We start from the raw sequence: 15,766 nt of genomic DNA, 5'->3' as shown, positions 1-15,766 counted from the left end.
CAAGAATCAGTGGGGATATCACACTTGACAACTCTACTACATTCTAGGATCTTTTCCGGTACCTACCCAGTCATCTCTTTCCATAGCAGAGCTTGGAATGTCCCATTTTCAGAGCCTAGTTCTGGGAATGCACCTCAAGGCCCATGCTAAGATGCCACCCACACGGTCACGTAATTAAACATTGATTTCTCCAACATTTCAGAAATTTCTCCCCCCCCCCCTTCGCTTTCCATTCCCTATTCTGGTTACCCTCTCATACCTTCTTTTCTCAGCTGCTCACCACCTCCCTCTGGCTCCTGTCCTCTGTCGCTTTTTTCCACGGTCCACTGTCCTCTTCCATTAGATTCCTTCTGCTTCACCCTTTATCTCTTCACCTACAGTGGCATGTAAAAGTTTGGGCACCCCTGGTCAAAATTTCTATTACTGTGAACAGCTAAGCGAGTAAAAGATGACCTGATTTCCAAAAGGCATAAAGTTAAAGATGACACATTTCTTTAATATTTTAAGCAAGATTACTCTATTTCCATCTTTTACGGTTTCAAAATAACAAGAAAGGAAAAGGGCCCGAAGCAAAAGTTTGGGCACCCTGCATGATCAGTACTTAATAACACCCCCTTTGGCAAGTATCACAGCTTGTAAACGCTTTCTGTAGCCAGCTAAGAGTCTTTCAATTCTTAGTTGGGGGATTTTTGCCCATTCTTCCTTGCAAAAGGTTTCTAGTTCTGTGAGATTCTTGGGCCGTCTTGCATGCACTGCTCTTTTGAGGTCTATCCACAGATTTTTGATAATGTTTAGGCTGGGGAACTGTGAGGGCCATGGCAAAACCTTCAGCTTGTGCCTCTTGAGGTAGTCCATTGTGGATTTCCAGGTGTGTTTAGGATCATTATCCTGTTGTAGAAGCCATCCTCTTTTCATCTTCAGCTTTTTTTTTTAAACAGACGGTGTGATGTTTGCTTCCAAAATTTGCTGGTATTTAATTGAATTCATTCTTCCCTCTACCAGTGAAATGTTCCCCATGCCACTGGCTGCAACACAAGCTCCCATGCTTAACAGTTGGAGAGGTGTTCTTTTCATGAAATTCTGCACCCTTTTTTCTCCAAACATACCTTTGCTCATTGCAGGCAGAAAGTTCTATTTTAACTTCATCAGTCCACAGGACTTGTTTCCAAAATGCATCAGGCTTGTTTAGATGTTCCCTTGCAAACTTCTGATGCTGAATTTTGTGGTGAGGATTCAGGAAAGGATTTCTTCTGATGACTCTTCCATGAAAGTCATATTTGTGCAGGTGTCACTGCACAGTAGAACAGTGCACCACCACTCCAGAGTCTGCTAAATCTTTTTATTTGAAGTCAAACAGGGGTTTTGATTTGCTTTTCTAGCAATCCTACCAACAGTTCTCTCAGAAAGTTTTCTTGGTCTTCTAGACCTCAACCATTCCTGTTAACTGCCACTTCTTAATTACGTTATGAACTGAGGAAACAGTTACCTGAAAATGCTTCACTATCTTCTTATAGCCTTCTCCTGCTTTGTGGGCATCACTTATTTTAATTTTCAAAATGCTAGGCAGCTGCTCAGAGGAGCCCACGGCTGCTGATTGTTGGGACAAGGTTTGAGGAGTCAGGGTATCTATAAAGCTTTGAAATTTGCATCACCTGGCCTTTCCTAACGATGACTGTGAACAAGCCATAGCCCTAACAAGCTAATTAAGGTCCGAGACCTTGGTAAAAGTTACCTGAGAGCTCAAATCTCTTGGGATGCCCAAACTTTTGCATAGTGCTCCTTTCCTTTATTTCACTCTAAAATTGTACAAAACAAAAATAATACACTAATCTTGCTTAAAATGTTGAAAAGAATGTTTCATCTTTAACCTTTGACTTTTGGAGATCAGTTCATCTTCTACTCACTTAACTATTCACAGTAACAGAAATTTTGACCGGGCTACCCAAACTTTTGCATGCCACTGCATCTCCTCCCAGATTTTAACTTCATCACCCTTCCCCCCACTTACCTACCCCCAGCTGGTGTCACCCTATCACCAGCCAGCTTGTACTCCTCCCTCTCCGCTTACTCTAGCTTCTACCCCTTTCCTTGCCATACCTGATGAAGGGTCTCAGTCCCAAGTGTTGACTGTTCATTCTCCTCCATAGATGCTGCCTGACTTGCTGAGTTCCTCCAGCAGTTTGTGTGTAATTCTCCAAATTATCTAGGAGAATAATTGTCTAGGAGAACCAATTTCTGTATCTTCTCATAGGCCAACATTCCTAACTCAGTTAGCTCCTTTGGACTGGTACATTGCTACAATCCACAAGACTGCTTTTGGCTATATGAACAATACAAATACCCATACACTACTCAGGGTGGCGTGGTAGTATAATGACTTGTGTAACAGTTTATAGCACCAGTGATCGGGTTCAATTCCTGCCATTGTCAGTAAGGAGTTGGTACATTCTCTGCATGACCGCATGGTGCTACTATTTCCTCCCACGTTTCAAAGACATGCCGATTAGTAAGGAGTTAGCAAGCTGTCGGCACGATATGCTGGTGCCAGAAAAATGGTGGCACTTTAGGGCTGTTCACGGCATCAGTTGTTGATGCAAACGACGCATTTCACTGTGACAAATAAAGCCAGTCTTTGTAATTGCACAACTTTCCCATAATTGATCACTTGCTCTATAACTGATCTACTAAAACCAAGATATCCTGCAAAGTTCCAAACTTTGTCAGAAAATAAAATTACTTTTTAACTTTATTAAAGCAAAGCACAAACACCATAAATATTATAAATATAAAAACCTTGACTCTCAAATTTCATAATGGAAGAATGCAACAAGTATTTCTTAATGCTAGCAGCCACTAAGTTGACATATTCTGAGTCTGCAATAGCAATACTTTCTGAATTGCTAATACCCTCATCTAATCTTAAGTGAACTTAACGCATGCTAGGAATGAACTGGGCTTAAAGAATACAGAAGATACTCACAGATAAATATTGTCAAAGGTCCCATCCTTTTCACAGATGTTTAACACATGATTCAGCATTTTGGTTCCTAAATAAAAGAAAAGGAAGTTATGTGAAGCATAGCTCACGTTTTGGAATCATAAGCAGCCAGTAACCCAACAGGTTACCTGCCAGAACCAAGTGTAGGGAATACTGGTGGAGTACCATAGGAGAATGAACTTCTGCACTTGGTGCATTCCGGGAAAAAGCTAATGGGCATAAAGATGCTGATTGTCTAACTGCTATGGTGTCAAACGTCACAAAAACATTTCATTTGTTACATAATGAGTAACACCTGCCATTCAAGCTAGTCTACACTCCACTGAAATTGTATCTTTGCAGCTATAAGAGTGAACTGTGAAGACTGGGAACCTCTGGGCGCTCCTCACCTTCTAATACACAAGGAAGTGGCCCAAGAAATAGTGGATGCATTAGTGATAATTTTTCAAAACTCGTTAGATTCTGGACTAGTTCCTGAGGATTGGAGGGTGGCTAATGTAACCCCACTTTTTAAAAAAGGAGGGAGAGAGAAACCGGGGAATTATAGGCCGGTTAGCCTAACGTCGGTGGTGGGGAAACTGCTGGAGTCAGTTATCAAGGATGTGATAACAGCACATTTGGAAAGCGGTGAAATGATCGGACAAAGTCAGCATGGATTTGTGAAAGGAAAATCATGTCTGACGAATCTCATAGAATTTTTTGAGGATGTAACTAGTAGAGTGGATAGGGGAGAACCAGTGGATGTGGTATATTTGGATTTTCAAAAGGCTTTTGACAAGGTCCCACATAGGAGATTAGTGTGCAAACTTAAAGCACACGGTATTGGGGGTAAGGTATTGGTGTGGGTGGAGAATTGGTTAGCAGACAGGAAGCAAAGAGTGGGAATAAACGGGACCTTTTCAGAATGGCAGGCGGTGACTAGTGGGGTACCGCAAGGCTCAGTGCTGGGACCCCAGTTGTTTACAATATATATTAATGACTTGGATGAGGGAATTAAATGCAGCATCTCCAAGTTTGCGGATGACACGAAGCTGGGTGGCAGTGTTAGCAGTGAGGAGGATGCTAAGAGGATGCAGGGTGACTTGGATAGGTTGGGTGAGTGGGCAAACTCATGGCAGATGCAATTTAATGTGGATAAATGTGAAGTTATCCACTTTGGTGGCAAAAATAGGAAAACAGATTATTATCTGAATGGTGGCCGATTAGGAAAAGGGGAGGTGCAACGAGACCTGGGTGTCATTATACACCAGTCATTGAAAGTGGGCATGCAGGTACAGCAGGCGGTGAAAAAGGCGAACGGTATGCTGGCATTTATAGCGAGAGGATTCGAGTACAGGAGCAGGGAGGTACTACTGCAGTTGTACAAGGCCTTGGTGAGACCACACCTGGAGTATTGTGTGCAGTTTTGGTCCCCTAATCTGAGGAAAGACATCTTTGCCATAGAGGGAGTACAAAGAAGGTTCACCAGATTGATTCCTGGGATGGCAGGTCTTTCATATGAAGAAAGACTGGATGAACTGGGCTTGTACTCGTTGGAATTTAGAAGATTGAGGGGGGATCTGATTGAAACGTATAAGATCCTAAAGGGATTGGACAGGCTAGATGCAGGAAGATTGTTCCCGATGTTGGGGAGGTCTAGAACGAGGGGTCACAGTTTGAGGATAGAGGGGAAGCCTTTTAGGACCGAGGTTAGGAAAAACTTCTTCACACAGAGAGTGGTGAATCTGTGGAATTCTCTGCCACAGCAAACTGTTGAGGCCAGTTCATTAGCTATGTTTAAAAGGAAGTTAGATATGGCCCTTGTGGCTACAGGGGTCAGGGGGTATGGAGGGAAGGCTGGGTTCTGAGTTGGATGATCAGCCATGATCATAATAAATGGCGGTGCAGGCTCGAAGGGCCGAATGGCCTACTCCTGCACCTATTTTCTATGTTTCTATGTTTCTATGTAATATTTATGGCAGTGACTAGTGGGGTACCGCAATGCTCAGTGCTGGGACCCCAGTTGTTTACAATATATATTAATGCCTTAGACGAGAGAATTAAATGCAGCATCTCCAAGTTTGTGGATGACACGAAGCTGGGTGGCAGTGTTAGCTGTGAGGAGGATGCAGGGTGACTTGGATAGGTTAGGTGAGTGGGCAAATTCATGGCAGATGCAATTTAATGTGGATAAATGTGACGTTATCCACTTTGGTGGCAAGAACAGGAAAACAGATTATTATCTGAATGGTGGCCGATTAGGAAAAGGGGAGGTGCAACGAGACCTGGGTGTCATTATACACCAGTCATTGAAAGTGGGCATGCAGGTACAGCAGGCGGTGAAAAAGGTGAATGGTACGCTGGCATTCATAGCAAGAGGATTCGAGTACAGGAGCAGGGAAGTACTACTGCAGTTGTACAAGGCCTTGGTGAGACCACACCTGGAGTATTGTGTGCAGTTTTGGTCCCCTAATCTGAGGAAAGACATTCTTGCCATAGAGGGAGTACAAAGAAGGTTCACCAGATTGATTCCTGGGATGGCAGGACTTTCATATGATGAAAGACTGGATCAACTAGGCTTATACTCTCTGGAATTTAGAAGATTGAGGGGGGATCTTATTGAAACATATAAAATTCTAAAGGGATTGGACAGGCTAGAAGCAGGAAGATTGTTCCCAATGTTGGGGAAGTCCAGAATGCGGGGTCACAGTTTGAGGATAAAAGGGAAGCCTTTTAGGACCGAGATGAGGAAAAACTTCTTCACACAGAGAGTGGTGAACCTGTGGAATTCTCTGCCACAGGAAACAGTTGAGGCCAGTTCATTGGCTATATTTAAGAGGGGGTTAGATATAGTCCTTGTGGCTAAAGGGATCGGGGGTATGGAAAGAAAGCAGGTACAGGGTTCTGAGTTGGATGATCAGCCATGATCATACTGAATGTCGGTGCAGGCTCGAAGGGCTGAATGGCCTACTCCTGCACCTATTTTCTATGTTTCTGTTTTTCTAATTCAGCAAAACAACTTAAAGTTGGAAATATACCAGTTGTTAATATCAAGCAGACTATGCTTTTCTCTTATTAGAAGCTGTAATCAGAAATTTAAAATGCCATGACAAAGCAGTTTGCCAGGTTATCATTAGCACAATTTAAGATTTCGTCATTCAATGTGAAACAACGTCATAAGCACCTTGTTAGTGTTAGCAAGATATGTAAAACTTCCTCCTCTCCATGGAATCTGTCTACCTTGGTAGAGCAGCCAACATAATCAAAGACCTCAACCACCCTATACATTCTCTCTTCACCCCCCCACCCCCGTAGGCAGACAATACAAAAGCATAAAAGCACCTCCACCAGGCTCAAGGATAGCCTGTATTCCACTGTTACAAGACAATTGAATGATTCCCTAGTACAACAAGGTGGGATCATAACCTTGCAATCTATCTTATGGGCCCTTGTACCTTGTTGTGCACCTGCACTGCACCTTCTCTGCAAATATAACACCATATTCTGCATTGTTATTGTTCTCCCATAAGGCTGATTTATACTTCTGTGTCAAATGGACACCGTAACCTACGCAAGTGACCTACGCGTGTTGTGAACATTTATACTTGTGCGCTGGTGTGTCTGCGTCGCTCGGCAATTCGAGCACGTCGCGCATGCGCACACACCTGCCCATGCAAAGCTTCATGGTCATAGCAGTCTTTCTCAGGGTAAACAATCTTTAAGCGAGCATCTTTTGTTGTAAAAGCAAACTGTGTCCTCCATAATTTCGGAGGTCTATAAAGCTTTATGGAAAGCATTGCAGCCAGAGTTCCTTCCCTGCCCTTCAGTCGTCCAATGGGAAGCTATTGCAGCGTAGGAGGAAATACGGTGCTACCGAGCGGACCAATCACAGTTGTTGTGGTCTGCGTTGCCACGATGCGTAGTTACATTTTGGGAGAGGTGCACGTCAGGCTACGGCATAGGGATCCGCGTAGCCTCTGCGTTGGGTTTGCGGCGACACCGTACCTACATTGTCGATTTGATGAAGTATAAAAAAGCCTTTATACTAACTCAATAACTGTTGGAAAGAATTATTTATATGGATGGCATTTTTCATTGTACATCGATAAATTTAACAATAATAAACCAATTTAAATATAGTTTTAAAGCAATACTTGAAGTCAGTTCAATTCCAAAGCAGCACAAATGGCCCCAATACGGTTTTAAAACAGCTCCAATCCAAAATGCATTTCACTTCAAGATTAATTTTTTAGTTCACAATAGTAAAATTAGAAAGTTCAATCTCTACTGACAATAGGGTGAGTACATTCTAGGGTTAAAAGAACTCAAGTACATTTGATAAATATTATTCTTCAGCAAGCAAATTTAAAGGAACATTGGAGCACAAAGGGGAGATCTTTTGGCTCCAGAAGTTTTTCGGCCAATTGAATCACCGTTGCCCTGAATGTGAACTCTATATAAATAATCTAATTCTTTCCCCTCTAATTCTCTCACCCATACAATAAAATCCAGTCCTGATCCCGAAACATCGATAATTCTTTCCTGTCAAACACAGTTGCTGCTCACCCAAGATCCCCCAGCAGATTGCTGCTCCAAATTCCAGCATCTGCAATCACTGTTTAAGTAAATTCCAGCTTTTAATGCACCTTTAAGGACTGCAAACTCATACCCTGGAAAGAAAGCTAACCATGTCTTCACACTGTGATATTAATCAGTAACTGAGAACTCGGACTAGTGCAATATCCCCCTAACAGCTTACCTATTCCTAGTCTCCGGTATGGTGCCAGGCATCCCAAGGTCATGATGTACAATCGTTTCTGGTTTTGCGAATGATCCACTCGACAGCACACTGCACCCACTGCAATGTCATTGAAATATGCTGCAAGGCAAAGCGCCATTCAAATTTTTTAAATATTTCCACACACACTATAAAAAATACACAAAATGCCTAAAAAATTACCCCAAAAGCAAATTTTGTAAACCTGTTCCACTTTACAGAGACTAAAATCTGTATCAAGGATTAACTACCTCTTTTACATATCAAATTTTTATAAATTCCAAGTTTTCCCCACTTAGTTTGATCCATTTGACTATTGTTTTTGTCTCGCATCTCTCCCAAGGATTAAGTAATGAGGACTGTCAGTGGGAATTCCAAATCTTAATTAGTATGTAGGACCACTCTTCAAAACCCCAGATCTTGTAAAATCTCTTTCCAAGAAAATATGTTCTTTATTCAATCTCATAGGAGTCCATCTGTACATCAGAGCCAGAAATGCTGTGAAGACCACTGCTAAGGCAGGATAAATCAGGAAAGTTGTTGAGAAAAGTGTGCAAATAAATTAGTATTCAAATTACTACAGAAAAGAATTTTGATGATACAGATGAAAAGGACAGTTTCCACTGGCCAAGGGGCTGGAAATCAGAGGACATAGATCTAAAGTGATTAGCAAAAGAACTTATGGGGGAAATTAAGAATGCTTTCACAGGGAGTCCAGTATTGAAACAGCTGAAACAGGGTTCACTGGATTTTAAGACAATTGGACACATACAAAGAGCCATATGTCATCATTATAAGGAAAGAAGAGAATGTAATGGGATTGATTGGGGAGCTCTTTCGCAATTTGGGACAGACACAATGGGCCAAATAGTTTCCTGTACATTTTTATTCCAAATCATAAATGGAAGAAATAGACACTATTACTAGCAGGTCGGTTTATAAGAGGAACCACTTCCATAGGAAAAAGCTTGAAGTTCAAGTAAATTTATTATCAAAGTACGTACAGTATGTCACCATATACAACCCTAAGATTTATTTTCTTGCAGGGATTCAGTTCAAAGTAAAATTGATTATTGAAGTACATACATGTCACATATACAACCCTGAGATTCATTTTCTTGTGGGCATATTCAGTAAATCCATAATAGAATAACCATAATAGAATCAATGAAAGAACACACCAACTTAGGCGCTCAGTGTGCTAAAGACAACAAACTGTGCAATAAGTATCAATGACAGGACTTGAAAGCAAGTCCATAGCTTGTGAGAACATTTCAATGATAGGGCAAGTGAAGTTGAGTGAAGTTATCCCCTTTGGTTCAAATTCTTGAATGTTCAGGGAGTAATAACTGAACTTGAACCTAATGGTGTGGGACCCAAGGCTCTCTACCTCCTTCCCGATGGCAGCAGCAAGAAGAAAGAGCATAACCTGGTTGGTGGGAATCCTTAATAATGCAATGTTATTTTCTTGTGGTCGTGCTCCTTTTAGATGTGCTCAATGGTGAGGATGGCTTTTCCTGTGATTGAGTGGGCTGTATCGCCCATTTTTTGCAGGCTTTTCCATTCTTGGTGTTTCCAAAGTTCGTCAAAGTTTTCTTTCCTTCCTCCTTTAATCAATAAAAACTCCTTTTGGATCTTACACTTAGATGAAGAACTTTTCATACCAGGAATACTGTAAAATTCCACAAGCTTCTGCTGCCCCACAGAAAGTTCGTAAACCGTAAACTCACTTATACTGCTGAAGTGTTCAAGGTCCTGCTGTTAAAATTCCAGAACACAGCAGGACAGGAATCTTTTTGTAGTCACTGCATGGAAATGTATAGCTTCAACCTGTAAGTTCTCTCTCTTTAAGGCTTTGCCGCAGATTTACACAGTGTTTTGCAGTTACTCATTTCTTTCAATGCAATCGAGTTTCTATCGATTACAGGTGACTGCTGAATTATGGCTGTACAGATAATGGATCTATCCTTACAAATTTGCAAAAAAAAATGTAAATCCAGCTCATGCTACTTCACATATGCACAGACGACACAGTTTCAGAAAAATCGCGATACAGACCATTTTCAAGTCACACAGGGATTGTCTGTTCTGCATGCCAATTAGAACGCTCACACAGACTGTGATTTTGTAACTGTTTGTAGAGTGAGGAGCCCAGAAGCATTTGAGCAAATTGAAGTAAACTGTTCTGATAAAAAGCAGAGAAGAGGAAAAATTACAGAGAATGAAAAGGCAGAGTTATCTCTTGAAGAGAAAAATCTAAAAGCAGTTGAAATTATGAAAGGTATTGACTAGGTAGTTACTTGAAAAATGCTTCTTCTTCAGCTGTAAAGAGCAAAATTGGAAATCAGGAGAAATCGCAGCAGAAAGAGTGAGAACATGGAGCCCATTCCCAGCGTCGTTGAAGCAACTGACACAGATACAGTAGGTTCATAGGGAAGTTGGACAGCTACAAGAGAAAGAGGAATATGAGGCTGTGATTGATATGAGAAGGTGGAAGTAGAAATAACTGCTGGTATGGACAGGCTGGCCTGTCTGTACTGTGCACTAGCTACAATTCTACATGAAAAAGTCTAGAATGGCAACATCTGGGGAGAGGGAAGGGAGAAATACAAGGTGATAGGTGAAATCAGGAGGGGGAATGATGAAGTAAAGAGCCGGGAGGTTGATTGGTGAATGAGATACAGGCCTGGAGAAGGGGGAATCTGATAGGAGAGGACAGAAGGCCATGGAAGAAAGAAAAGGAGGGAGGTGCACCAGAGGGAGGTGATAGAGATACGGTGAGAGAGGATAAAGGGGGATGGGGGGGGTGAGGGGAGCCCATTACAGAAGTTCGAGAAATTGGGTTGGCAGCTACCCAGTCAGAATTCAGGGTGGGGGTTGTTCCTCCAACCTGAATATGGCCTCATCACGATCTGATAGAAGTGTATAAGATGAAGACCACGTGGATAACCAGAGTCCTTTTCCCCCAGGGCTGAAATGGCTAAAGAGGGGGCATAGCTTTAAGGTGCTATGTGGGGATGTCAGAGGTAAGTTTTGCCACAGAGTGTGGTGGGTGTGTGGAATGCACTGCCAGCAGGTCTTTTAAGAGACTTAGATAGGGCATTGGCTCTTAGAAAAATAGAGGGCTATGTGATAGGGAAATTCTAGGCAGTTTCTAGAGTAGGTTAGATGGCTAGCACAACATTGTGGGCCGAACAGTCTGTAATGTGCTGTAGATTTCTATATTCTATTTCATGTGCCTAGAATCGTCTTTTAAAACCACATAAGATGCACGTGGGCAAACCATTCAGGTATCGGAGCTATAACCATAACTCCCATTTCTAAAGCATCCAGATCAACCACTAGAGCAGGGGTTTCCAATCCGTTTTATGCCATAGACCAAGATCATTAAGCAACGAGTTTGTGGATCACAGGTTGAGAACCCCTGGCCTAGAGAGATTAAATGAGTTGGGTTTGGGATCTCACAATGTTCACATTTGAGGCTAATATGCCATGGAGAATTACCTCACAGACACAAGGCTGAAAACCAGAATCTCTTTTCACTATCAGTTAAACATTTAAAATAAACTGCTCAAGAACAAAATGTTCAAAAGTTCCCAATTTGTAGAGAATATTGAACTAGCGTTCTTATACCTGCAGCTACAAAAACAAGCTGAGTTTTTTATATTTGTAAACTAAGAGTTGATGCAAAGTGGCATCCAGTTATTTAAGTTTTAACCATGCGTCCACACATGATCACACTCCCCAACTTTTCCTATGCTACATCAACGACTGCATTGGTGCTGCTTCCTGCACCCATGCTGAGCTCGTCGACTTCATCAACAACTTCCACCCTGCCCTCAAATTTACCTGGTACATTTCCAACACCTCCCTCCACTTTTTCGATCTGTCTCTCTCGGGAGACAGTTTATCTACTGATATCTTTTATAATCCCATTAATTCCCACAGCTACCTGGACTATACCTCTTCCCATCCTCACTTGTAAAAATGCCATCCTTTTCTCAGTTCCTCCGCCATATCTGCACTCAAGGGTGAGGCTTTTCATTCAATAATTGAGATGTCCTCCTTCTTCAAAGAAAGCTTTCCTTCCTCCACCATCAATGCTGCCCTCACCTGCATCTCTTCCATTTCACGCACATCTGCCCTCACCCCATCCTCCTGCCACACCAGGAATAGGGTTCCTCCCACCCTCATTTACTGCCTCACCAGCCTCCACGTCCAGCACATAACTCTACATAATTCCCACCACCTCCGATGGGATCCCACCACCAAGAACATCTTTCCCTCCCTCCCCCCCCCCACTTACAGCAAGGATCGCTCCCTTCGCGAGTCCCTTGCCTTTCATCCTTCTTCACATCTCCCTCCTCATGCTTATCCTTACAAGTGGAACAATTATTCAGGGCCCCAAATAGTTCTTCCAGATGAAGCAATATTTCACCTGTGAAGTATGTTGGGGTCATCTACTGTACCCAGTGCGGCTTCCTGTATATTGGTGAGATCTGACGTAGACTGGGAGCAGGATCACCCATTTCAATTATACTTCCCATTCCTATTCAGACATGTCAATCTATGACCTCTTCTACTGTTGTGATGAGGCCACACTCAGGTTGGAGGAGCAAATCCTTATATTCTGTCTCGGTACTGGTGGCATGAACATTGATTTCTTGAACTTCTGGTAAATGTCCCCCTACCCCACCCCCGCTCTTCAGCATTCCCGTTTCCCTCTCTCACCTCATCTCCTTACCTGTCCGCCACCTCCCTCTGGTGCTCCTCCCCTTCCATTTCTTCGATCTTCTATCCTCTATCAGATTCCCCCTTCTCCAGCCCTTTATCTCTTTTACCAATCAACTTCCCAGCTCTTTATTTCACCTCCCCCCCTCCCAGTGTCACCTATCACCTACCACCTTGTACTACTTCCTCCCCTCCCCCCACCTTATTGCTCTGACTTCTCATCTTTTTCCTAGTCCTGATGAGGGGTCGCGGCCCGAAACATTAACTGTTTACTCTTTTCCTTAGATGCTGCCTGGCTGTGCTGAGACCCTCCAGTATCTTGTGTGTGTTGCTTTAGATTTCCAGCATCTACAGATTTTTCTTGTGTCTGTAAGTTTATGTAGCCTTTTAGGTCTCAAAAATATTTTTGTACTAAGTTCCAGAAGCTATAATGGATTACACTAATAGTACTTATCTTTCTGTTACTGCTTTTAGTCAAGCCGAGATACTTGCAATCCCATTACTGGTGGAATCAGCCCCATGCTTTTACCACTGACAGATCAGACTCACAACGTGTACACAAGCTTGTGGCCTGGTTACAGCCCATGCTTAAGCTTTTACTTTCGAAAGTGATGCACTAAAAAAAGGGACTCAATCCAAGTGGACCATGCAACTGTTTCAGTAAGGCTCTTTCCATCCCTTCACTGATCCCCAAGGAATAAATGTGGCCTTTCAGTTTCCAACAGTAGCCAGTTTTCACGGTTCACTTTTGCTATTCTTTGCAACAAACTTACTTACCTTCACAAGATAAGCAGCAAATCTGACTTCAAGAAAACACAAGTTAAATATCTTACAGAAACAGAGCCTTTGCTAAACCTATACAATGTAATCTGGATTCCATCTCTGGTGTACATGTAACATAACTACAAGTATTCAGAAGTTGAAAGGTCTACCACTTGTGGTAGAAACTTGGGCAGCAAACACACTTCTGCAAATGAAAGTGGTTAAATGCCAAGTGCCCACAAAATGGATCCTTTCAAATTTCAGCTGAATGCATGACAGCAATGTAATTGATTTTTGTTCCTGGCGCTGAAAGAAAATGAAAGGATTAATCATATTTGCTGTACCAGATTCCAAAACAAAGATTTACTGGAGGGGTTTTTGAACACAAGCAGACACTCCCCAAATTGTCCTGCATTGCTTTACCTTCAAGAATTGAGTTTAGCATACCCCACCACTTTCTTCTTCCCCACCCCCTCATTCCTGAGACAGAATTGTTAACCATCACTCTGATGTTAAGTTTTTCTATGCTGTGGATCTCTCCAAAATATTACTGAAACCTAGGGAACTCTGCCTCTTGTTCCCCAATTCTGCAAAATAATATCTTATGAGGTGAATCAAAATCTGTGTATATGGATAAATGGATAATTGATCAATCAGTTACTCAACTGAACATAGTAGCAGCAGAAAATATAATGCTATCAAAATATTCCCATGCAAAATATTAGCAAATTGTCTACAAGGCATTTAAACATGATTAACAAAAGTAGAAGCAAAAAAAAAGTACCTAATTTCGCAAGTTCGCCAACCTCCAGTACATCCTTGTAGAATTTGTCATTGTAACTTACAGGGAAGATTACTTGGTTTAACCGTTTCAGCTGTTTGATGTTGTGTGGAGTAACATCTCCAAGCTCAATCCGGCTACTGAAACAAAACAAAGACATTATATTTAACTGCACTTAAATAAGTGCTATAGAGATCAAACATTAAGCACAGCACAGAAGGAGGCCGTTCGGCCATGCAGATCTGCAAGGTCGTGCCAGTTACTTCCACTCCAACCTGTATTGAAAAGGTGCTGCTGTGTGTCATTTGGTTAACTGCCAGTTACCTTAAAACTGCCCTCTAGTTACTATAGTTACCACACCTCCTGCCACTGAGAAGTGTTTCCTCATTTACTCAGTCAATTGTTTGGGGCTCAGAATTATTCAGGTTTTGACCCATCGCTACTTGCAGTTGTTTCAGGGGTTGGGTGGCAGGGAGTATACCCCTCAACAGTGGTGTGGGAAGGTGAACCAACGGATTGCCACCTGGGTGGCCAAAGTATGGATATCTAGAGACCATAACGGAAACGTACGGAAAGGATTGAGAGTCCTTGAATGGTTTATTGTACATAATTTTATTTCTGAATAAAGTATACTTTGAAATTTAAAAAAATTACTTTCCACAATGCCAGTGTCTTCTTTCAGGTTTATAAAGTCAGCTTGAATTGGAAAAATATAACATTTAAATTTTAAAAATTGTAAAAATTGAAAAATAGGTCCTTAGTCTTTTTTTTACTCTTACAGAGAACATGCCCAGCTTCTTCAATCCACCAGGTAAGATTTATTACATCATTATAATTCACACCTCTTCCAGTAAATCTGTACCCATCAGAACCTTCATGCCCTTCCTAAAGTATGCTGTTACAGCCCAGGGGCACCGGAGCTCAAAATTCAATTCTAGCATTGTCTGTACATTCTCCTCGTAACTGCAGGGTATTGCTCTGGCTTCTTCCCACAGTCCAATGACACACCAATTAGTAGGTGAAATGGACATTAATTGTCCTGTGACAAGGCTGGTGATGTCTTATCTGTCAAGTAGGGGAACCTGCACAATTCTGATTTGATGGAGACGGACTCGAGAGTACGGAGGAACATCTGGAAAATTTCTGAAATGCCCGCTTCGCTGCCGCTGCTACTGTGTGGTAGCCGGAATCTCCGGAGCAGAAGGCCCCGAAATCCTTGGCTTTTCGTGTTTCAGTGGCCAGGGTGAGGTCGAAGGCGCTCGGCAGAGGATGGCGCTCAGGAGGCTGTATTGCAGCGGCTGGTCAGAAGCTCGAAGTTTTCGGACGGATGGACTCAGTGTCGGCTGTGGTTGGCTGCTTCCAAGGCATCGGCAAGTTGATAGTGCCTGGAGGTTTATAGCAGGGAGTTTCTCCCTTTTGCTGCCTGCTATCGGGGACTCGGGGACTTTTGAGACTTTATTTACCGTGCCCATGGTCTGTTCTTCATCAAATTATGGTATTGCTTTGCACTGCTGTAACCATATGTTATAATTATGTGGTTCTGTCAGTGTTGGTCTTTGGTTTGTCCTGTTTTCTGTGGTATCACTCCAGAGAAACATTGTATCATTTCCTAATGCATGTATGCATTTCTAAATGACAATAAAAGAGGACTGAGTGTTCTCATAATCTAAAAAAAACAGGTGGATTGCTGGGCAGCATGGCTCGCTGGGCTGGAAGAGCCTGTTCTGCACTGTATCGT

The 15,766-nt window shown here is 42.3% G+C and overlaps 1 protein-coding gene across 3 annotated transcripts in view; it reads right to left on the bottom strand.

The window, feature by feature from the left end:
• Positions 1-15,766, bottom strand: part of naa50 (N-alpha-acetyltransferase 50, NatE catalytic subunit) — a 47,950-nt gene that overhangs the window by 6,650 nt on the left and 25,534 nt on the right. For 2 of the 3 annotated variants that reach the window (XM_063048357.1, XM_063048358.1), the window contains exons 2-4: positions 14,032-14,168; positions 7,737-7,856; positions 2,981-3,047 (exon numbers count right to left, since the gene is read on the bottom strand). In XM_063048357.1, coding sequence (XP_062904427.1) covers positions 2,981-3,047; positions 7,737-7,856; positions 14,032-14,168 — 324 coding nt within the window. The remainder of the gene's footprint in view (positions 1-2,980; positions 3,048-7,736; positions 7,857-14,031; positions 14,169-15,766) is intronic. The other variant, XM_063048359.1, reaches the window with a different exon arrangement.

Source organism: Mobula hypostoma, chromosome 5 (assembly GCF_963921235.1).
Source record: "Mobula hypostoma chromosome 5, sMobHyp1.1, whole genome shotgun sequence".
Lineage (NCBI taxonomy): Eukaryota > Metazoa > Chordata > Chondrichthyes > Myliobatiformes > Myliobatidae > Mobula > Mobula hypostoma.
This window is presented reverse-complemented; position numbering and strand designations above follow the sequence as displayed.